We start from the raw sequence: 25313 nt of genomic DNA on the forward strand, positions 1-25313 counted from the left end.
TATGCACAATGAAGTTTGCAATTGACCCCCATCCTGCAAAGGTGTCTATAAAAACTAACAAGTATTTATAACCATATTTACCAGGCTTTACCTCAGTATAATCTATTTTCCAATTTGCCCTAGGGAGTTGGCCTGGAATCCTGGTACCAGTGATAGCTGACATTGTGCTTGGCAGGTGGTTCAGCGGTAGAATTTTCTCCTGACACCCAGGAGGCTCTGGTTCGATTCCCGTCCAATGCACCAGATGTTAGGGTCCAGATCATTCTAGACCCTTACACTAGCACCTATCCGTGTTTTGCCTCATCCCCAGCTTCCCTTTGGCATGCAACTTTTAGAACAGACTCCCTAGAAACCAATATACTCATCTGACCCAGCAATGACATGGGACAAGGCTAGGCGGGTGCTGCTTCTCAGAAGTCTCAGTCTTTGATCCTGCTGTTGGGCAGAAACCCTGCCACCTAGTTGCTCTCTCTCTCTCTCTCTCTCTCTCTCTCTGTCTGGACAAGGAAACCAGCCGGGCACCCACTGCCAGGACGCTCGTTGCCCGCGTCTCTCTAGGAAGAGGTCGCAGCCAGCTCGGACAGCTCTTCCTTGGCGCACCACATGCCTCCAAGCCGTGACCCCAGCTGGCCCACCCCGGGCCCGGGCCCTGAGCTCGCGCTCCCGAGAGGCGGCGCCAGGGCGGGGCGCGAGGCCGGGGGCGCGCTCCTCCCCCTCGCGGGCGGCCGGGCTGGCCGCACCGACCCCCCGCGCGTCGCACATGGAGCGCTGGACCGAGGCGGCGGCAGCGGGCAGCGGCGCTTCTGTGGCTCGCTCAGCCGGCCCCTCCCGCTCCTGTGCGCTGCCCCTCCAGGCCCGTGTGCGTGGTCACCATGGCGTCCAGTGAGGAGGACGGCACCAACGGCGCCTCCGAGGCCGGCGACGAGAAGGAAGCCACCGGCAAGCGGAGACGCCTAGGCTTCTTGGCCACCGCCTGGCTCACCTTCTACAATATCGCCATGACCGCCGGGTACGTGCGCGCGAAGGGCTTTCCACGTTCCGCGCGCTGTTCTGCCATCTCTCCGCGATCCGGACTCGGGGACGCGGGGAGCGCGCGCCCGCGGGGCTGCTGGGGGTCCGGCCGCGGCGAGGGCGCGCGCATTCGGTGGAAAGGGAGCGCACGGGGGAGCACTCAAGGGTCGAGGAGGAGGAGGCGCGCGATGGGGGGGCGTCTTATGGAGCGAGAGCGCGCGCGTCGGACCCTTGGGGTCTCCGTGAAGTCGGTGCCGCGGGAGCGCGTGTTGTGGCCGCAGGCGGTGGAAGCGCCCTGGGCGCGCGGCCCGGGCGCTTCGGGCGATCGCGCGCGTGCTGGGGCCCCCGGGGGTCGCGGCGCGGCGGGGGCGCGCGGCGCGGTGGGGGAGGGGCGCGGCAGGGTTGAATGGAGCGGGGCGGGGCGGGGCGGCCGGCTGCCGCTCCCTGGGCATTGCCTAATACGGTGCACGGCGTGGCGCGGCGGCCCGGGGCGCAGGCCGGAGGTTAAGTATAGACCGGGGCAGGAATGCAGGGCGGACCCACGGTGGAGGCTGCTGTGGAAGAAAGCCCCGGTCTGTTCACTACAGCCGGGAGCTGTCCGCTAGCTGTGCACTCGCACACCGGACGGGGGGCGTGTGGTTCCTGGTGCTGCAGATCCCTCGGTGTCTTTACCTACTGTTTCTTTTTAAGCATGGCACTGAAACATGTTCTCTTCAGACTTTGTTGGGACACCTGGAAAAGGGCAGGTGTCCAGCATCGTTATGGCCTTATCTTTTTCTGATTCCCCGTCCTTGCCTTCCCTCACCCCCAAACTTAGTGTGACTCGGAAGTTAGGGTTATACAAGATTGGTCTTCAAAGTGCTATCACTTCTACGGTGACTGAAAACCCATTATGAAAATGCCCTTTGCTATCTCGCCTTTAAAATCTTTCTCAATAGCTTCGGAAGTTTTAAGTTACACGAAGGTGAGGAAACGTTCAGCATTTTAAACCGTCTCTGAGCTTTATAGAAGTGTGATTGAACTGACCGCTTGGCTAAGCTCAAATGTAGAAAAATGTGGTTCTATTTAACAAATGTTTCTGTTGACCATCTATTATGTAATAGTGAACAGCAAATATAGTTCATAGATAGGAATTTATTTGGGTTACTGTGTGCCACGACTATGGGGCTTCTTTTGGCCATACCATCTCATTTTTAGTTTTCTGCAATCCTGTGAGGGCTACAGAACAATATCTTTTTAGTGAGGCATGGAGAGACCATAAGTCACTATCTGGAGATCAAAACTAGAATGTGTCAGACATGGATTTCCACCAAGATTGACTCCAGCGCTGTGTAACTTCATCTTCTTGCCGCCCTGAATCCCACAACCTTTGAAAGTTGAGGAAACCAACAGGCTTAAATCAGCTGGAAGACATTTCGGTGCCCGGCACACTCTCCTGGTGCCCTGAGGGCTGAGCGAGCAACCTCTCCTCTGAGATAATCCCTTCAAGTTAGCAAATGCTTTGGGAAAACCACCCTATGGTACTTGATTGGCTGTCTCTTCCCTGTCCAGTCCACCGTTCCATTTTTAAGGCCTTGTTACTGTTTCAAGAGTGAAAACTCCCGCACATTCCCAGTTCAAAATCTTGAATGAAAAAATTTAAATGACCCTGTCTTGTCCTAAGGGCTGCTGTCCTTGAAGTTCATTTTCAACACACTCAATTTACCTTTCCAGTTTTCTTGCATTTGAAACCCCCAACTCACTATTTTCAGTGTGCATTTTAAAGCTCTCCATTCTTGTGACTGAGTTGTCTGGTGTGAACTTCTCTAGATTCCCCTGCCTCACAGGAGAGAAACGAAAATGACTCATGCTGTGTTTTCACACTTCGCTCCTGCTCTGCCCCTTCCAGCCAGTCCTTATCCTAAACTGGGAGGGTCCAAGGTTATTTTTATCAAGACACAGTACCCAGATGAAGTAGTCCATCTGATTCTTTCAGCTTCCTATAGATAATCTTTCCTTTTTCCTTACCTTTCATTTGCCTGTCTGATTTCCTTCAAGTTTATGCCCAAATCTCTTTCACCAGGGCATCTTCACTGACATACTAGCACATCTCGACTCCTTGATTTTCCTCCATCCCACTTACTGTTATTTAACTATACCACATATTTTACTGAGTCTTCACTGTAAGCTCCTGAAAGTAATGAGTACTTACTGAATTAATCAACGACTATCTTCTAGAACACTGGTGATGAGTATCTACTGTGTAAGCTCCTGTTTCCACTTACTATTGAACTGAGTCATTCTGATTATGCTTTCATTGTTAGATAAGACTGTGTAGAAGTAACGTACCATCACAGATTAAGTTAGACGCTAGTGACGTTTCCAGCCCTCCTCCCTGATCCGGGGGAATTATTGGCTTTAGGCACATCCAGGATGGGGCACCTTTGAAGGATGGAAGGACTTTTATGGTACATATGTGGCTTACTTGTAATAGAGTCTTGGCTAGAGCCATGAGCATTTGTGCTTTGCTTTTCCACAAAAACTTCTGAAGCTATAGATGCTAGCGTATTGTCTTAGGTCAAGTGGAGAACATAAGACAAATATTCCAGGCCCATCTTTGAAGAAGCACAGCCTGGGCAATAATTGCAATTATTGACAATAATTGCAATAAAAATAGAATAGGATAATTGCTTACAAAACAGGTGCCTGAGGACTGAGGGGAGGGGAGACTCCGACAAACCTCTGTGAAGGAGGTGAAAGCATTTGAATGGGTCTTTGAAGGGTAAGTAGGGTAAATACATGGATGAGGAGACAGCACGTATCAGTGTAGAGATGTGAGGTTGGAAGACATCAGTTAAGCAACAACAGTGGCCCTGAAGTACAGATAGACAGGTGGCTTGGTCTGTCCATTGCAAAGCCACAGATGCCTTGCTAATGTGCAGAGTTTGTTTTGTAAACACTGTGAAACTGTTGACTAAAGGTTCTGTTTTATTGCTCTGTGGTGGAGTGAAGTTGGATAAGCTGTTTGGCCTCTTACCCTTAGTTTTCCCATCTGTAGCAGAAGTGTTTGATGAACAGTGGATGCTGCAAGATAATATTTCCTATCCCTAGGAGTCAATTTGAAATTACACTTCTTGGAAAAAAGAGAAACTATTTGAGATTTTTCTTTTCACGGATATACGGAATGTGCCTTGATGGAACGATAAATTAAATTTCATTTCCCAAAATATTGAGCAATAGCCATATCTTTTAGATAACAAATATTGCTAAGGATTGTAGATCGAGTGAATGGGTATACGGCGACTGGTTTATCCATTTACCTGTTGGTGGGAATTTCCAGTTTGCATCTATTATATATAAATATGTGAACTTTCATGTACAGGTCTCTGTGTGTATTTATGCTTTAATAAAATGCAGTGGCTCTGTCATAGAGAAGCCGTACGTTTAATGTCTTAAGCCACAGATTTCTTTTTCCAAGTTGTTATGCCATTTTTTTCCTTACCATTACCAATAAATGAGACTTCCAGTTGCTGCATGTCATTGCCAACCATTGGTATGACCAATGCTTTTCTTCTTAGACACCCAGTGTCTTAGTAGGAATTACTATTGCTGTGATGAAACACCATGACCAAAGGATAGTTTGGGAGGGAAGGGTTTATTTGGCCTACACTGCCACCTCACTGTTCATCATTGAAGGAAGTTAGGACAGGAGCTCAAACAGGGCAGGATCATGAAGGCCGGAGCTGATGCAGAGATAACAGAAGGATGCTGCTCACTAGCTTGCTCTTCATGGCTTTCTCAACCTGCTTTCTTATAGAACCCAGAACCACCAGCCCAGGTGACCCCATCTACAATGGGCTTGGCCCTCCCCCATTGATCTCTGATTAAGAAACTGCCATACAGGCTTGCCTATAGCCTGACATTATGGGGGCATTTTCTCAGTGAGATTCCCATCTCTTAAATGACTCTAGCCTGTGTTAAATTGACACAAAACTAGCCACCACATCCAGTACATATATTGTATATTCTCAGTGTGAATTTAATTTTCAAGTTCATGACCAATGATACTGGATATGTTTTCATGGGCTTAGTTGCTGGCAAGCTTGTATGTCTTCTTGGGTTTAATGTCTGTTCAAATCTTTTGCCAATTATTTTCCTTTGATGAGCTGTTTGGTTTCCTAATAGTAACTTTTAAGAATTCTTTAAATAGCCCTTTGTCAGGTTTGTGCTTTGCAAATATCTTCTGGTTGCAGCTTGTCTTTCATCTCTGAACAGTGTCTCTCAAAGAGCAGGTGGTCCTAATCTTATGGATGAACCTTCCAATTTAACTCTTTAGTGTCATGAGTGCCTATTTGAAGTTAGTGAAAGCAGGCATGTGTTGGCTCCAAAGGAAAGTAGTAATTTAGTTCAGGAAATGCAATTAGGAGGTGTTAATGTATCATATATGAAAGCACAGCTGTGAGCCAGATGTGGTGGCACACGCCTGTAATCCCAGCATTGGGGGAGGCAGAGGCAAGTGAATTGCTGTGAGTTTGAGGACAGCCTGGTCTACCAAGCAAGTCGAGCCAAGGCTACAAAGACAAACTGCCTTGAAAGAAGAAGGAGGAGGAGGAGGAGGAGGAGGAGGAGGAGGAGGAGGAGGAGGAGGAGGAGGAGGAGGAGGAGGAAGAAGAAGAAGAGGAGGAGAAGCAGCAAGCACAGCTGTGTAAGAATTGGAGGCTATCTCTTCTGGAAGCCTAATTGTTAAAGGAGGTACACAGAAGAAATTTCAAAAAGAAAGAACAGCCAGAAATGGTTTGTGCCTTTAGAAACACACCAAACAACATGTTAACGAGCCTTGCCAGTGTCTGAGGGAGCCGCTAGAACTACCTGTCAATTCCTAGGCATGTAGGAGGCAGAATATAGCAAATGATCTAAAGTATCCAATTAGCAATATCTAGACAGTGGGACACTCTGCAGGCCCAGCCACCCAGTGCTCAACGAACAACATGAAAGAAAGAGATAAAGGGAAGGGGGAGGGAATAAGGAGACCTGTGGATTCAAGAGTAGCAAGAGAAACGCCAGATAATTAGAGTATGTAAATCCTGATTTTAAAAAATAAAAAAGATAATAAAGGAAATTTATACCATAGCTTAATATTTTCTTTTTAATTAAAATAATACTTAACGGGGTATGTGTGTGCATGTGTATGCGCGCGTGCATGTGTGCACACTGGTGTTCATGTAGTCAGAGGACAATGTTCAGGAGTCAGTTCTCTCCTTCCACCGTGTGAGTTCCAGGGATCAAATTGAGTTTCATCAAGTTCACTAATATGTAGTGAGAATTCTGGAATTTTGTTTTCTTTTAAAACACACAGAAATATTATAAGAATGTGTTTCATTTAAATCCCAGGTGTGCAGCAGCTGACAATGATTTGCCTGGTGCTCTGGCAGAGGCATGGTTTTGCCAACTGCAGTTAGTTTCTGTGATTGGAATTCTGGGAGATTTTCAGAGGGTATGTAAATGCTAGGGTCCTGAGAGGTGTGGTCGATTGTTGCTTGTTGTTGGTCCTGCTTTGTTAAGTAGTCATGCACAAAGAAGAAACAAGAAGAAATTAGATATCCTGATAGTGAAGATCGAACTTGCCCCAAGAAACTCAACACCCTCTTTCCCACCCCTGACTTTATTCAGGGATCTCTTTTCTTCCTAGGGGTCTCTCTTCTTTCTCTCGCTCTCTCTTCTCTCTCTCTCTCTCTCTCTCTCTCTCTCTCTCTCTCTCTCATATAGTGTTTAGGGGGTTGAAAGGGTGGGAGAAAAGGGATGAAGAAGGACAGAAGAACCCACAAAACAACTAACTCCAGTTACAGTGGTAGGCACCTTTTCAGCCATCTTACTAGCCCCTCAATGTTTTATGACAGCCAAAAGCTATTGTTTTGTGTAGGATACTGAGGTTATAGTTTCACTTATAAAAAAAATAATAATTTTAGAGGCATGCAATAAGACATTAAAGACCGTGTTAGAGAGTATAATGGGTCTAATTCAAATCAGGGGAGTGTAAGAGAGTATAAATATTTGGTGGAACAAGATTGACCAGGGCATAGTCATCCTTGAAGCCGAGTGACAGGCACATGGTGGCATCGTTTCCTCCTTCTCTGTAACTTCGTGTAAGTCTGAAGCTGCTATTAAAAATATTTTAATAGAAGTTTTCCAAAGGAGATGTGAACATAGATAACCAAGTGTTTCAAAGAGGAGGTTGTGTCTGAAAGAACAGGAAATGCTAGAAGATAGCTAGGAGAAAGAGATAAGCTTTTCAAGGTAGCCAGAGTGACACAAAAACATCCTTTAGTTTTATAGGTCCTGGCGTATGTTCCTTATATAGTTATGTCCTGTTATATTTACTTGCTAATTTAGTGCCTGAGGTAAAAGAAATCACGCCCTGTTTATCTTTAGTCCCCAGTATCTAGCTTAGCACCTACCTATTTTTTAATTATTATTATTAGTTACATTTTATTAACTCTGTATCCCAGCTGTATCTAGCACGTACCTATCTTAATAATACTTGTTGAAAGATGAATTAGTGAAATGAATGGGTGGAGTCAAGCAAGCGAAAACCTCTTTGAAACGGTTTTTGTTTGGGTTTGCCCAAAGAAAATCTGGTGGGGTGGGTTTGTTAGTTAGTTAGTTAGGGACAATCTCACTATGTAGCCCTGGCTGGACTGGAACTTGCTATGTAGACCAAACTGGCCTTGAACTTGAAGCGATCCTCTTCCCTCTGCCTCTGGAATGCCAGCATAACAGGTATGCACCGTCACACTTGGTTTGAGAATCTGGTTTGTCAAGGACGGACTGAATCTATTTGAGCTCATGTAACCAGTATCCCTGACACATTTAAAAGCAAGACAGAACAGAACATCCCTCAAACTAATTCCTAATGGGAGAATCCCCGTTGCTTATGGATTTTTTTTTTTTAATTACTAAACTGATACCCACAGTTTGCTAAATGTAGGCCTCTTAGAGAAACTTCTGGCACTCTTTGTGAAGGTGTTGATTGAGAAATGAGCTCTGTTTAGTTTATATAAGGTTTTGACCTTGCTTACTGAAAAACAGATTGAATCAGAATAAATACCCTCTTGGTCCTTTCCACCTGCATTTGTTTTGGGCTGTGTAAGTATGTAGCTGGTACTATGCTGCCACCTATTGGACAGTACCAAACTTGAAACCCCATGTATATGCTGTTTGAAATCTGGAGAACACTCAATGCTTTGACAGTTTTTTGTTTGTTTGTTTTGTTAACTTAGCAATTGCCTCTCAAATTTTATAGGTGTCAAACTTTGTCTCTCTCTACAAAAGACAGGTATATGGAAAATGCAAATGAAAATGTCTTCACTGACATTTTGATTTTCCTACTAGAACTGTAGGGGACAGAACTGAGGTTGTTAAAGTCATTACGTTTTGAGCTGGGAAGGTGCTTTACACACTGTCCAGTCAGTGCTTTAGCATCAGCTCAGTCCCGATTCCAGAAATGGTGCTTATAGAGGGCGGGGTCATAAGCTGAATCAAAGAAAGCTGTGATGTGCTAGGACAGAGGCGTGGGGACTTTGCAATGCTGAGGACTGAGTTGAGGGCGTCATGGATAGTAGGCAGTCTCCCTCTGAGCTATGTCCTCAGTGATAGGCCTAGCAAACTAATGCCTTTATCTGAGAGAGTGGCCTGCAAACTTCTTTCAAGTCAGAGTATCAGAATATTTGAGCAGTCTCTCCATGACTTTACCATATAAAGTAAACATGGATCATTCTGCAATCATAGTAGCGGGAGCCAGTCCAAAACAGTGCAGTAGCTCAGTGAACTTAGTGGGGGCTCTGTGTCTCAGCTGGCTTGGCTCTTTATCCCCGCGCCTGCTTTCTCAGCAGTAAAATTAAATAGTCTTTCAGAAGCTTACTGCAAGGACCAAACATTAGTGTGCGGCCATGTCTGATACATAGGTCTGAAGATCTGCTTACTATCTTTGCTGTAATCTGTAAGAAGTCTGATGTGGTTAGACATTAACTTGGCTCTGTGTCATATGCTCAGCAGGGGCAGGGGAGTGCGATCCTGCATGTGTCATTCTGTCCTTCGGTTCTGTCAAGCCTGTACTAGTCACTGCTGTCTTTGTAGGAATCCATTTAAGCCAGTGGTTCTCAATCTTCCTAATGCTGTGACCCTGTGATACAGTCCCTCATGTTGTGGTGACCCCCAACCATCAACTTATTTTCATTGCTACTTTATAACTGTAAGTTTTGCTTCTGTTATGAATCATAATGTAAATATCTGTGTTTTCCCAGTGGTCTAAGGTGACCGCTGTGAAAGGGTTGTTGGACCCCTGAAGGGATTGCAACCCACAGGTTGTGATCTGCTCATTTAAGCTATTTAGTAAAAACAAACAAACAAACAAACAAACCCTGAACTATAATAATCATATAGTGCAGAAACCTATTTGACCGCATGCTTTGATACCTCCCTATCTTAAAGCCTAGGGTAGCTACTCATGTCTATAGATGGCGTATTCCAGGCTTCTAAAAGCTACTGATAAGGCAGCTTTCACAAACTTCAGCATACTTTAGGGGTACAGACGGAAACCAGGAAGAAGTTAGCTCCCGTCAGGAACTCCAGGAAGAGTGAGATGTGTGTACCAGAAAGCTGCTGGCCACAAGTGTAGCTTGTAAGTGTTAGTTCATGGAGGAGAGTTCATCTTTAACATGTCTTTACGGTGATTAGGGTCAATCCATGTTCTTTCCTTTTCTCTTTGAAAAAGTCAACTTTTGGCTAGGTGTGGTAGCATCTATCCTTAATCCTAGCATGCGGAAGACAGAGCTAGACAGATCCCTATGATTTTGAGGCCAGCCTAGTCTAGATAGTGGCTTCAAAGCTAGCCAGGCCTACATAGTAAGACCCTGTTTCCAACAGCAACAACTCTTTGAAAGAAGCCTGTATCTGACCTTCTATGTCACAGCCATTGATTTGTTTAGTGAAAATAAATGATTCTTTTAATAAGATTTCTATGTGTGCCTATATAAATTAGATGCTGTATTTTCTTTTGAATGTAGCTTTTGGCAGCTTTTTATTTTGGCACTTGTACTGGTTAGTTTGTTTATTGTCACCTTGCCGCCTGGACAGAGAGGAAAATCTACAGACGAGTTGTCCAGATCAGATTGGCCTGGAAGTGTCTGTGGGGCATTGATGATTGATATGGAAGGGCTCAGTCCACTGTGGGTGGTGCCATCCCTAGGCAAGGGTCTAGGCTGTATTAGTAAAAATGCCAACTGAGCAAGGAAACAAGACAGTAAGTCATTCCTCCATGGGTTTGGGCTCAGTTCCCGCCCATATTTCCCTGTATGACAGACTGTGACCTAGAACTATAAGCTGAAACAAACCCTTTCCTCTCCAAGTTGCTTTGATCAGAATGTTTGATCACAGAAATATGAAGTAACTGATACTATGGCATTATATAATTATTAAATGCTTTGATCATCTCATTTTTAGTACACACAGCTACTTCTGATAGTCATTTTAATTGCTGAAAACAAAACCACCACTGTTTTGTCAGTAGTGGGCTCCTTGTATGTTCTACAGAAGGCCATTTGCTGTGTTTTCCCTCTGAGCTTCTTTGTAAAAAATAATGGACTAAGATAATGATAAAACACAAATATTATTGCATGGTTTTGGAATTTCTTTTCAAGGGGTTTAACGAGTTTTTTAAATTGCGGTAAATACACGTGGCATGGACCATCTTAAACTCTGTAACATTTTATAGTCCTGTGGCATTAAGTACGTTCACAGATTGTGTAGCTGTCATCACCATTCATATCACTAACTCCATCCTACAAAACAGAACTCCGTACCCATTAAACACTAATTCCAGTTTGCCCTTTCTCCCAGCTCTTGGCAACCTCCAGTCTTGCCATGCCTCCACCTCTGATAACTCTTGGTACTGCATGTAAATGGGATCCAGCATTTGCCCTTTTGTGACTGGCTTATTTCTCTCAGTAAAATGTCTAAGGTGTCCATCTATGTCATAAGCATGTATTGGAGCCTCTTGTTTTAAAAATCAGAATAACATTCTGAGCCTGCAGGAAAGACTGTCATGGATAGGAATCTAAAATATTAATGTTGGTATATTTCAGGGAACAAAATGAGTTAAAAAAAAAAGTGGGCTTGAATTTAGGTATTGTAGATTGTCGTAGTGCTATAGTAGAATGACTTTGAAATGTAAGCAAAGTATTCATAGACCATATAAACTATCTGTTCAGTCCGGATCAATACCTTGGTTGCTTCCTCCCTTTATCTATTGCTAATAGTAAGTAATGCTGCTAGAGTTGCATGCACATATTAGTAATATTAGTTTTGGTAGAACTTTGTAAAATACTTTTATTTTCTCTAGGTGGTTGGTTCTAGCTATTGCTATGGTACGCTTTTATATGGAAAAAGGAACACACAGAGGTTTATATAAAAGCATTCAGAAGACACTTAAATTTTTCCAAACATTTGCTTTGCTTGAGGTAAGTTTTTTCAATATGTCTGCTGTGGTGTTTATTTGGAAATACTTCAATTGAATAATGTGAATCCTAATTTGCTAATTACATAATACCTACGGGCTTGTTTGCTATCCCTGCTGAGTGTTTAGTGTTCATATTATTGACTTGTGCTTTCTCCATTTCTCTACAGGTAGTCCACTGTCTAATTGGTAAGTTTTGGCTTGAATTTTATACTATTGTTATAAGCTGCCTTTAAGGAAACCACTGACTTGGTTTATCTTGCAGGAATTGTACCGACTTCTGTGCTTGTGACTGGGGTCCAAGTGAGTTCAAGAATCTTCATGGTATGGCTCATTACTCACAGTATAAAACCCGTAAGTGATGCAGACATGTTGTCTACTTGAGCCACAGGGAAGCTTTTCATTCTTAGAGACCTAAAGTATTAACACTGAAGTGTTTTGGGGAGCAGAGTGGTGGGGCAAAGAGAAGGTGGCCTTTGAATTTCACTCTCCACTCACGTAGAATGGGCAGTGTTTTTATCTTCTGACTGTAACAGCTCCCCTCCTGTGTTTTCCAGATGTTAGGGTAAACACGCATTTCTATCCAATTGCAGTTTTCTTTCCGATTATGTTTCCTTTTAAGCCCAAGTTATTATTTTTTTTAGTCTTTGAGGTTGTCACTGTGAATGCCTCACAGGCTTTTTCTTGTTTAGTACAAGGCATTATTACAACAGGCAATAGTAACTGTAGTTCCACACATCTGAACAAACCAAAAAGCACCGAATCAAAAGTTGTACTTTTTAAATCTAAAGCTACAAAATCTCAATCTGGAAGAGTAGGTTTAAGAGAGCTGTTGTATGGGGTGACTGCAGCTGTTGACAATGTCTCCTTGAAAATTGTTGACAGTAAAGATGTTAAGTGTTTACCCCAAATAAATGAGAACTATGCCAAGGTAAAGTGTAAGTTAATTAATTTCATTCAGCCATTCTGTAATGCATACATATTTCAGCACAATATGTTATGTACCATAAATATAAGCATTTTTAATTTGCCAATTAAAATAAAATTTGAAAGTTGAGGTTGATGAACTTAGAGAAGAATAGACACATTATTTGTGGAGGCGTGACAGGAGGCAGACTTAATTACTGAATCTAATTAGTTGTTTCAACCGTGTAGACAAAACAAACACTATGCAAGTCTCTCTGAGGACGCTGGACCTTTAAACCCATGTCAGAAACATTTCTCAGCTCAACCCTTCTGACCTTCTTGACAGCCTCTGTAGTCTCCTGTCCACTTGAGGACAGATCCCTGGCCACTTTTCCATCCTGTAGATTCCTTTCTTGTCTCCTCTGTGCTTTGGGACTGCCACCTAACCTCCTCTCCATTTCCTCTGAGCCTCACTGGCCTCTTGTCAGTGTGGGGACAGATCACTGACCATGTGCCCTTTCACTACTCTGCACTTTTAGCCCTCTTGACTGGGATCTTTCTCTCAGTTTACTTGAACCACCTGTCCCTAACCAGGATTGCAGAACAGACAGGGCTGAGTGCACACCTCACACACAGATCAAGGGTTCACTGAAGTTGCTTACAGTTGAAAGGCAAGACTGCCACAATTACAGAACAGCAGAAAGATCACTCTAGACAGTGAATGAATATAATAAATGAGCTAGAACTACAGAGAAGGAGGGAGGAGAAAGACAACCAGAGAGTGCTACCTAGAGAGGAACTGTTAAAGAGAAGTTAGATCCCTAAGGGGAAAAGGACCCCCTGGTCTTTTCATCCCCCCCAGAGGTTCTATCCCTTGATTTTACTATTTGATTTTATCAAACAGTAGCTTTCCATTGACACTTACCAACAGCTCCTTAATTAATTCAACCAGCGTTTATTGCTCACTGTGCTGGATGTTGGGGCACATTGGTCATGCAAGAGGTAGCAGAGTGCAGCCACTTTGTGCCTGACGTTGCTGAGGGTGTGGCTGTCAGCAATGCCAACGTGTTCCTTACTGTCTGGGGCCTGTGATGGAGAATAGCTAAATAAGAAGCTAGGCAAATGCTGACTTCATTGCATTGGGTTTATGGGCTTTGAGACAAGAGCACAGTATGCATTACATTATATAACAAGAGTTTAGTCTCTTCTAGGACGTGATTGAAGGCTTCCACACACAAGGTATATGAAAGCCAAGCACTGACTGATGTATAAGAGTGAGGAAAAATTTGCCAAGTGGTGGTGGTTCACACCTTTAATCCCAGCACTTAGGAGGCAGAGGCAGGCGGATCTCTGAGTTTGAGGCCAGCCTGGTCTACAGAGCTAGTTTGAGGACAGCCAACGCTACATAGAGAAACCCACTCTTGAAAAATAAACAAAAACAAAACCAAACAAACAAAAAGAGTGAGAAAAAATTTCAATTCAGACTGATGACTCTTAATCCAAAAGTAATGTTCGAATGGGAAAGTAAGCAAGTAGCTGAGCAGGTATGAGAGGTTAGACTGAATCACTGTGACAATATGTTTGACATGAACAATGTAATGGTGAAAAGACTAATTGTAGACATGGTTTTAGACGTTTCAGCACGTAGTCTTTGGTGCCACGGGGAGGGAGAGCATACTGGCAGCAGGAACATGGCACAAGTTACTCAGCTCATAGCAGAGAGGACAGGAGGCAGAAAGAATAAGGGGCCAGGGGTCAGATGTAACTTTAAGAGTTCTTCCTCCCCAGAGAACTATGTCCTCTAGCTGGGTGCCGTCCCACTGCTAGTATCCATTACTTCTCTAAGCAATGCCAGCACCTGGCATGTTGGGCACATGAGCTTATGGGGAACACTTAACATTCAACCCATAACAGGAAAGTATGCAGGGACTGTTATCTACCAGCTGGGTCTTAAGAGATGAGAGGGGGTTTTGGATTAGAATCAATACTTAGAGGGATCAGCACATGTAAAGACACAGAAGTTCCAAGCATAGTCTGGAATTAATACAAAGTATGGCATCGCCATATGAGAAAGGGAGCTCAGTCACTGTAGCTGGAGTTGTAGAGGTTTCTGAGCTCCGGTTATAAGGACCTTTATGGAATATTCAGGTGCTAGAATTTACCTCTTTAGCCTGTTAAGCAATGAGAGATCAATGTTAAGTTTTAAACCATGACTTACCTGATTTCATCATCATCATCACCAGCTTTGTATTATTTTTAAGAAAATTTTGATGTGAGAGGAGAATAAAGAAATGGAAAACCGATTTAGGAAATAGCTGTAATGGTCCAGCTGAGACATGATAAGGCTAGGATTGAAAAAAAAAATATTAGGGACAAAGATGAATGGCCAGATTAGAGTTGGTATCTGTGTTAGTTACTAGTCTATTGCTGGGAGGAGACACCATGACCTAGGCTAGTCTTCTTAAAGAAAGCATTTAATTGGAATTTTGCTTACAGTTTCAGAGGTTTAGTCTATTATCATATGGCAGGAAGCAGACAGACATAGTGCTGGAGCAGTGAGAGAGAGAGAGAAAGAGAGAAAGAGCGCCTGGCATGGCCTTTTGAAAACCCATCCCGCAGTGACACACCTTTTCTAACAAGGCCACACCCACACCAACAAGGCCTTATCTCAGTGTCTTACACTCCTTCCAAAACAGTCGCCCCAACAGGGGCTCTAGCTTTAAATTTATGAGCCTGTGGGGCCATTCTCATTCAGACGGCTACAGAACCACAGTGGAGTTTGTGTATTTGATGACCAGCAGGAAGTTGGAAGGGTAAATTGCTCCCATTCAGCTTGCAAGGCAATGATGCTGTCCTAAGATAGTCATTACACTTAGTGGCTGGACTGAGGGACGAGGGGGGATGTCAGTAAGTAGTCAGCCACTCCAACTCCAGGACGTGGTTACGTTCCACATGTATAACCAGGCACATGATGGTGACTTCATTGTGCTCTGTATTCCATTATAATGAAAGGCAATAAATAATAGGGGAAAATGTGCATCTCTTCGAGCTAAAGGACAGAGGTTGAACAGCACTGTGGCTTTCTCCAATCCGCAGATCCAGAACGAAGAGAGTGTGGTGCTTTTTCTGGTTTCCTGGACTGTGACCGAGATCACTCGCTATTCCTTCTACACATTCAGTCTTCTCGACCACTTGCCGCACTTCATTAAATGGGCCAGGTGGCATTGTCTTGCCTTTCAGCTCCGCACGCCCTGTGCATGCTGACTTCGTGTGCTGAGCTAACATAAGAGTTAAAGTTGTGTCACAGCCCCATGATGCCAGAATGCCGCCGCTTGAGTCACCAGCGCTGTTCTAACACGTGCTCCGAAAGCTGAACTTTAACGGTCATCGGCCAATAACAGTACCAAAGTATATTCATGTAAAATCCTGTCCTTAAGTAATATCCCCACGAATCATAACTGAGTAAGCTCAGTTGGTCATTTATTTTTATCTTTTGGGAAGTATTAAATACATTTTGGGGAATTAAAAATAAATAAAGTTTACTCAAAATGAGCTGAGTGCTCAGAGTGTTATTACGTGAAGATTTAGTTTATTATTTTTAATTATGTACGTACATGTGTGCTGTGGGGGGGCGCAGGTGTCCTTGGAGGCCAGCGGCATTGACTCCCCGGGAACTGCAGTTCCAGGTGTTTGCGAGCCCCCTGATGAGGCTGCTTGCAAGCAAGCTGGTCTTCTTCAAGACCGGCAAGCACTCTTCACTGCGGAGGCAGCCTCTCTTTTGTACATTTTCAAATCAGCACTAGTGTAAGTCAGTCTAGCACTTCAACTCTAGTGCTTGAATACTGCCACAAAGTGTCCGTCCCAGCCTCCTGATACTATAAATAATGCCACAAGGTATTAGAGACAATACCATATATCTTGTTTCTGTTTTTAAAAAAACGATATTTAAGCCTGGATGGTGACACATGCCTTTCGTCCTAGCACTTGGAAATAAGAGGCAGATGGGTTTCTGTGAGTTCAAAGCCATCCCGGTCAAACTAGTAAGCCCGAGACTGCCAGCACTGCATAGAGAGACCTGTCTAAAAACAAAGCAACCTCTGACATTTGTGTTAATACAAGCTTAATTGCTGGCTGCTAGTACTCGCTCTAGGTTCCCATATATTAAAAACCTAATGTTTTCTTAGATGATTATTCTTTTTATTAAAACTCATGTATCATACATGTTTAATGATACTAAATTAGAATATATAAATACATAACAAGAAAATGAAACTTTAAAAATTATTTATAATTCCATTACACAGGGGTGTCATTGCCGATTGTAATTTTGAGACTCAGATTTTTAAAAATATTTTGGTTTCTTTTCAGGCACTTGTGACTTACAATTTTGCATCCAATAAAATGCTCTAAAATTATATCTTGATTGATTGTTAGTCTTAAGAAGGCTGCACTGTTATGTGATAGGTTCATTTTACTCTTATTCTATGTGAAAACGTGTTCACATTTAAGGATTAGGTCTTTGAAGAGGTTTGCAGCTTTGCATGCAGTTGTACCTAGTCTTAGAGCTCATGTCATTTCCATTTTCCATGATAACCTTTGGAACCTCTGTTTCTTTTAAACATACTAACTCAGCACATCACCGCTGTTCATGAACCGCACTCACACAGTTTCCTTGAAGAAGGTAGCTGCGCCGAGTGTTTGTAGAGGTCAGGCCTATTTAGTATCTCTTGACTTTCTTGTTTGCAATGTATTTGCATGTTATACATTTCTAGAAAAGTACAGAATGCTATTTCATGTTTCAGCTTGTTGTGTTGAAGTCCTTTGTCATTTCTTCAGTGTTAAGGGTTTGGTATCTGGGAATGGCAGTGCATACCTCTAGTCCCAGCTCTTGGGAAGTGGAGGCAGAAGATTAGAGTTCAGGGCCAGCCTCTACTACATAGTGAGTTCAAAGCCAAGCCTGTGTTGTGTGAGGCCATGTCTAACAATTACGGCAACAAAAGGTTTTACATTAAATCCTTCAACATGAAATATATGTCCTAATACATATACCATTTATTGTAATCATCAATAATATTTTTGTTAAGATAGAGTCTCACTGTGTATCTCTGGCTGGCTTAGAAGTTACTAGGTTGTTAACAAAATATAACTAAAAAGAAAAATAAAATTAAAAAAAAAAAAAAAGAAGAAGTTACTAGGTAGACCAGGCTGTTCGTAAATTTACCTGCTTCTACCTCCTGAGTGCTGGGATTAAAGGTGTGTATCACCTTGTCCACCATCATCATTAATAATTATGTTTCATGTCCAAACACTCTTGAAAATTTCAATATCTAAATATATTTTTCAACTTTGTTTAACAAAGTTAAAATAATATTCATATTTAGGTTTAAATGTGGAAGCCATTATTCTCAAATCAAACTTTGTTTTAGAAATGGATTTCTATTTATAGTTTGGAATCTATATCTGCTATCACGATTGACCACCTTGATTCTATTTATGAGTTGCAAGTGTTCCTGAATAATTTTATGTTGGGTTATGTTTTCATTTTAATTTCAGGAATACATTTTCTCTAAGAAATTGTACGTAACAATTGGGAATCTCCAAGGTAGCAAAGCTTTCCATAGTTAGTATAAGTAAGGTAAAATAAATTGTGCAATTTACTCCCATCTCATTCAAGACAGGGTTTCTTTGTGTAGAGATGGCTGTCCTGGAGCTTGCTCTGTAGACTATGCTGGCCTCAAACTTCAACTCGTTTTTTAAATGCTATCTATTTAATTTAAGAGTGATGGCCAGATGGTAGTAGCACACACCTTTAATGTCAGCACCTGTGAGGCAGAGGCAAGTAAGTCTCCGAGAGTTTGAGGTCAGTCAGGTCTACAGCCAACTCTACAGAGAGAAACCCTGTCTCCTCAAAAAACAAAACAGGGAAAATAAAACAAAGAAGAAAAAAATCAGTTACATTTTCTTGATTGATTTGTGGTGTGTGTGTGTGTGTGTGTGTGTGTGTGTGTGTGTGTGTTTTGGGGTCCTTGCATATCCCAGATGCTCCTGTGAAGGTCAGAGGACAAGTTTAGGGTGAGTTAGTTTTCTTCATTCACTATGTGGGTCGTAGGGATTGAATTCAGGTTGTCAGGCTTTACAGAAAGCACCTTTACCAACTGTCCCATCTTACCAGCCTGAGAGTGAAAATACTATTTAAAAAAAAATCACTGGAGACCTTCATGAGGGTAAAAAAAAAAAATAGATTATGCATATTGCTTGAAAGAAGATTATAAAATGTTTGGCTATAGGATTTTAAAAGGTAAAGTGAAAAATGTTTATTTAAATAATATAAAAAATTATACAAGTCTGTGAAGAGAACAGGAACAGCAAGAGCAGAATAAGTAGGAACAGCATTTGGCTCTTTCCCCTTCTTTCTCTGTAACTCCACCCTCATCTCCTTATATGTCTGTAGTACATGGGAATGAGGCAATCTTTGTTCTATCTATCTATCTATCTATCTATCTATCTATCTATCTATCTATCTATCTATCATCTATCTATCATCTATCTATCTGCCTGCCTATCTATCTATCTGCCTGCCTATCTATCTATCTATCTATCTATCTATCTATCTATCTATCTATCTATCTATCGCATCTATCTACCTATCTATCTCTCTATCATTTCTCTACCTACCATCTCTCTCTCTCCCTCTCTCTCTTCTTCTTTTTCTGTATCTCTCTTTGTCCTCCCTTCCCACCCCCACCATACACACACACACACACACACACACGCACACACACACAGTACTGTGTATGCCAGGCTGGCCTTGAACTCTGTGCCTAGTGGAAGATAACTCTGAACTTATGCTCTCTTGTCTCTATCTCCAAAGGCATTACAGGTGTACTTTACCATGCCTGGTTTATGCAATGCCAGGGATCAAACTCAGCCCTGGTACACGCTTGGCAAGCACTGCACCGAGTTACATGACTTTTCTTTATAGATATTTCTTCATGTCAGCTGGGGGTTAAATGAAACACAGATGACTTTCATAAAAATTCTGCTTGCTGTGAAGGTGGTTGTGTACTGTGTGTTAATTACCAGTGGCTGGTGATTGAAGTTGAGCTGTCAGTTTTCTGCAGTAGTAAGTATGTTTAATCAGTAATCAAAGTTTTCCAAATAACCTAAAATACCTGCTTTAGTCACTTGAAGGTGAAAGTATCAAAGTAGGGTTCTAATTGGCCTTCTTAAGGCTCATCATTCACCAGTAAATGACCAGCTATAGGGGGAAAAGGAACAGCTATGATTAGATATCTCAAATAAGCAATTAAAAAAACCACTTAAATGAAAAAAAAAAAGTGTAGAGTTGGGCACGGTGGCCACTCTGTGATGTCAACTACTAGAAGGTTGGAGCAGGAAGATCACTTGAGGCCAGGAGGAATTCAGGAGGAATTCGAGACCAACCTGGCCAATACAACAGTTCCATATCTCAAAGCAAACAAAGAAAACCTGTATAGACTTTAAAATATATTATAAAAGTATTTTAATACAGTTTAGAGTAAACTGATTTCTTATTTTATTCTTGTGTTGTCACTGAAAATAGGAATTACTGTTAGGAAAAGGATGAGATTAACAAGCATCTGATTAAATCAACAACCTATGTGCTATATTATAAATGCATACAGAGCGATTTCCAAGTTAAAATATGATAGTAATAGAAGTGCTGTGATATAAAATACAATAATTGTTTTAGAAAAACAATCTCGGTGTTGTTTTTTTTCCTCCAGATATAATTTTTTTATCATCTTATATCCTGTTGGAGTTGCTGGGGAACTTCTCACAATATATGCTGCCTTGCCTTACGTGAAGAAATCAGGAATGTTTTCAGTCAGGCTTCCTAACAAATACAATGTCTCTTTTGACTACTACTATTTTCTTCTCATAACCATGGCCTCATATATACCATGTAAGTATAGGCTTGTTAGTACTTTGATTTAATGCATAATATGCAAGTGTTTGGAAACCACGATAAACTAATTTAAAAGTGAGATTAACACATCTATCTTCAGAATAACTAAAGGGAAGTGAGTCAGGTTTTTTAAAAAAAATTTACTGAGTATGTGAAAAGGTAAGTGAATTAATATTCAAGTGCTTGCCTTCTCAAAAGCATTTAAATATGCTTGGTATAGTTAAAACAAAAATGACATCATTTCAAAAGTGTGCATCTGTAGGACTATTGACAAGCGCTAGGTTTCTGTGTATGAATCATATGCATTCTATTAAGAAAACCTGAGATCGTTTTTTCCGTTTACCACACATGGAGTCTTATTACAAGTGCTTTTTAGTCTTATTTGTGTTGTTTCATGTACTTGACAGAAATAAAGCTGCTTTTCGTAAACCATGTTGAATAATTCAGCCTCTCCACTAATTTCTCACCACCTTTCAGCAGTTTCAACGTGTTCATGAGACTTTGTTCTCTTCTTTTAGGCACTAATAGTGATATACTTTTAAGTTGATTGTTTGTTTGTCAGTCACTAGCAGCAAATAAAAGAGGGAGACAAAATTCATTTGTCTTCTCATTAAAATAAGGGGTGTCAGCGGGAAGTAGAAGGTGGAAAGAGAAATTTACAGAGTCTGAGCTCTCTGCAGACAGAAGAAGCCATCAGGCTTCTTATTTCGTGGGGATGTGCATATGGTTTGGCTGGTCCACGAGAGCACCAACTTTGGAGCTTTTCTAAAACCAAAACAGAAACAGAATTCGGGGGATGTTTCTTCCTTGTCTTTTCCCACATTAGCCTGACTTAGCACCTAGCCAGTGCTGGTGCTAAAAAGATGGACGGACGCTGTCACACCCCTGGCTTTATAGGAGTCTAGGTAGGGGCAGGATGCCGCAAGCAGAATCAGAGCTCACGTAACCTGTGGTCGCTTCCCCTGTGACCTCTGAGGTTATTCCATAGACACCAAACTCTTTAGAGAATGACGTGAAGCGTCAAACCTGTAACCTCTGAACGCCTGCCTTTCAGGCGTCCTCAAAGGTGTAGGTCTGACCTCTGCCCGTAGCTACTTCTAGCTCATTGTACCTCGCTCCTTGTGCTCACTGAAGAACCAGTTGCCTGAGATCAGTCTGTCAGAGGCCCGTGTTTCCACACCCTTACTGATATTAGTAGAGATATCAACTGGTTTTACTTTGATAATTAAAAGTAACATTTGGGGGCTGGAGAGATGGCTCAGAGGTTAAGAGCACTTGCTGTTCTTCCAAAGGTCCTGAGTTCAATTCCTAGCAACCACATGATGGCTCACAACCATCTATACTGTGATCTGGTGCCCTATCTCTGGCTTACAGGCACACATGCAGGCAGAATACTAAATACTGTATAAATAAATAAATAAATCTTTAAAGAAAGTAACATTTGAGTACCTCCTTTAGTGCTGAGAAGTTATATTTCTCACTCACAAATTTCCAGATGGGAGAATTTCAGTGAACAGTTTTAAGAGTACCAAGGAGGTAGTGCCTTCTATTACACTACTCGGGATTTGATGGGAAAATTTCTCATAATTACTTTTTTGCTTTAAATGTACATGACCTGAATGTTTAGACCCAAAGATGTAATAAGACTTCATTTATCAAGATACGAAGGACATAAATTAAAACAAAACAAAACAAAACAAAAAGCCATTCTGTGTTCTTGGAATGTTTGACCTAAATTTAAAAAAGTGATTTTTGAAAACACCACCACCAGTGGTATATATGTTGACGATGGTTGCTTGAGGAAGACGTTGGAAGTCTTTGTGATGGATTTCCTTGGCTTGGTTATTCTGGGATGTTTTTACATTTGGACTTCATAGCTGGCGTGTGCTTGTGCAGCCACCAGCCTCTATGCTGTGATTGGAAGTCTTGATTCATATTGGTTCAAAATTTTCTTCAAATTTGCTGCACAGATAATCATGTACCCCGCTGGTGTGATCTGTGCACATGCTTGCATGTGTGCATGGCAGAAGCCCCTAGGCCAGCTGTGGGAGTGTTAGATCAGGACCCTGTTCTGGTCCTTCCCTAGACACCACCTCTGGGAGCATGGCCCAGGGCCAGCCTCTTTCCAGATCTAAGGGTAACCATGTCACTAATGTGTGTTGTTCTGGGAGTATGGGCCGCTGTTCATAGTGGGTATGGAGTAAGGATGCAGTTGGGACAGTTACATGCATGTGCGTGTGGGTGCTCCTGGAGCCAGATGGAATTAACAGAACAGAGGAAAGCAGGCAGCGTGGGGCTGCTGTCCTTGGTTCTGATATAGTTCTGTGTTACTGATTTCTGAAAACAAACATGGCCATCTAGGTCCTTGTGGAGAATATATTTATCAAGGTATATGAACTTGGCATGAGAGAGCAACCTCCCTCGGTTGTGTGTTACGTAGCATGTGAGCTTCATTCTTTGCTTTAGCCGGAGCGCCATGAGCACCGGGGTGGGTTGTGTATGCAGTAGCCATGTATAAGTGCTGAGCTCTCGTGTTTTACAGGCTCAAGCAGTTTAAAGCAATGCCTTATCCTTCTTTGTTTTCTTTTTCCAATTAAGTGTTTCCTCAACTCTATTTTCATATGTTACGTCAAAGAAGAAAGGTGCTTCATGGTGAGGTGATTGTAGAGAAGGACGATTAAATGATCCCTACAAACAAGGTGCTTTTTCCTGAAAAACCGGATTACTTGAGTCCAAGTTTTAATAACAAGAATAAACAACTTCGTGAAATACCATGAATTGTATTGTCTCTTGAAATATAAGGAAAAGCATGGTGTTTGCCAGTATGTTCTTCGTATTGTGCTGCATCTGTTTTTGAAAGCTGCAAATATTCTGAACTGGTAGGTGATGGGTGAGGATGAGTCATTTAGAAAACAGTTGAATATATTACCTGGGAAAAGGAATTTTCGTTACCTTTACTAATGTTTTCTACAAAATATGCCCAAGGCCTTCAAAATCAATAGGTAGAAATTGGTTTAATTTAACATGGTACCTACCAATGACATTTATATTTTACTTATAACTGAAAGCCAATACAAAAATGTAAAAATTGATTGATAATGTATTACAACCCCTAGTCCATTGTTTCAAATAGTGGGGGAACATTTCAGATTAATATCAATATCTGAAAGAGTAGACATAATTTTCTGTAGTAAGCTTTTGATGTAAAGTAGAAACAAAAAAAATATTCAAATAAATTCCACAGTTGGTAACCATTTTCTTTTCTTTGGGAGAGGGTTTGGGGTTGGTGGAGACACACAGCCCAGGATCCTGGACACTCCAAGCAAGTGCTCTGTCACCGAGGGGCATCCTCAGGCCCAGAAAAATATCTATTGAAGATCCTTCTAGACTGTTGAAATTGCTTATTGAGAAAACTAACCTTCATTTGCATTAGTCACTCAAGAACAGCTTTCTCAATTGTAAGGATTTTAAGACAAATTTTAGACAAATTGCAGGCATTTATTTTGCCTACCGGCTAGTAGAAAAATCTGATCAGATTAATTGTTTCTAGATATTTGATTGAGATAGCTGCTATAACCTGTAGAATTAGCTTATAGAACAGTGGTATGAAAATCCTTTGTGGTGCTTTATAACTAAGCACTTCGAGCTGTCTTCTGAAACATTCGTTTTATTCAGAGTTACACGGGGGAGTGAAAGTCTCATGATAAAGCCGCTGACCCCATGGTTAGGAGAAAGACTTACTGGCGTTCTTCACTTTTGCTTTAATTACATAGGGTCTTTAAAGGCTTCCCTCTGACGCTAAAATAAGCTGATTTACTGGTCTAGTTTAGAGCAAATGTAGCTGTGGTAAGAGAAGGAACCTGTTTTCTACTGTAGCTATGCAGATGTAGGTGTTCTTTTTGTGTGTATTTGCAGCCGGCGTGTGACAGCACACTCAGACTGGCTGGTTTGTGTGCACCTATGGAAAGTCTGCATATAGTGAGTCAGAACTGTTCTGTAGACTTGTTATTAACGACTTGATTTTTCCCAAAGGTGCTATTTTGGTCACATCGCACTTTTCGTCCCCTTTGCTGCTGAGTGTTCGAGTGAGCACTGTGTCCTAGGCCATTAACTCTTGACGGATACCTGTCGTTCTCTTCGGCACTGCTTGGGCAGTTTTCATCTTGAAATTTTTTGTTTGTTTGTTTTTGATTTTTTGAGACAGGGTTTTATCATGTTGCCCTGGTTGTCCTGGACTCACTTTGTAGCCCAGGCTGGCCTTGAACTTACAGAGATCTGCCTGGCTCTGCCTCCCCGAGTGCTGGGATTAAAGGTATGAATCACCACATACAGCTTATCTTAAATTTTTTGATGAAAAAAAATTTGGGAACTTACCCTTTGTGGGTGACGCTCACATTTATTAAATGCCTGTCTTGTGAAATTATCTTCAATCAGATTCCTAAAGCATGCATTCATTCAGTCTGCACTTCCTCCAAAAAGCTGCACTACTTCTCCACTTCCGGTTATAGACTATCGTGAAATAGGAATTATAATTAACTTTAATAAAAATGAATTCTTAAAGTATACAGTGAATTATATTACGATACTAAAAATATGTTTTATAATTATTTTGGTATCTCTTAGAATTTTAAACTGTCAATTTGTATAATAAAATGAAAAAAAAATCTATTTGAAATTCACTGTGCTATGATGGCATCCCTGAATTTCTCCTAAAGTCACCCTGATTTGTGAACCAGAGCTTGAATCAAATATAATTTGCATTTCATTGAATTTGAAAAATACATATTTTTGGTCAGAAATTTTATTGCTAGCAACATTCAATTATATTTGTTTACACTAAAATTCTGACAGTTCTTTATATAAGCTTGATAACAATAAATTATATAATATGCAAATAGAAGATTTTTTCATGTATTAATGCTGATTTCATATAGTAAGGAGCCCTGATAGTTCCAACTC

General features: G+C 41.7%; 1 protein-coding gene across 1 annotated transcript; it reads left to right on the forward strand.

Moving 5' to 3' along the window:
- The first annotated feature begins 695 nt into the window (after positions 1-695).
- Hacd1 (3-hydroxyacyl-CoA dehydratase 1) lies at positions 696-23740 on the forward strand. Its single transcript, XM_055593885.1, is given in 8 exon segments — positions 696-822; positions 824-1009; positions 11387-11504; positions 11671-11689; positions 11766-11854; positions 15503-15624; positions 20173-20351; positions 22953-23740. Coding segments are annotated over 8 exon segments (858 nt in total). The 5' UTR covers positions 696-760; the 3' UTR covers positions 23036-23740.
- Positions 23741-25313: the final 1573 nt, after the last annotated feature.

This window comes from Psammomys obesus, unplaced genomic scaffold, assembly GCF_907164565.1.
Source record: "Psammomys obesus unplaced genomic scaffold, mPsaObe1.curated_primary_1811, whole genome shotgun sequence".
Classification (NCBI taxonomy): domain Eukaryota; kingdom Metazoa; phylum Chordata; class Mammalia; order Rodentia; family Muridae; genus Psammomys; species Psammomys obesus.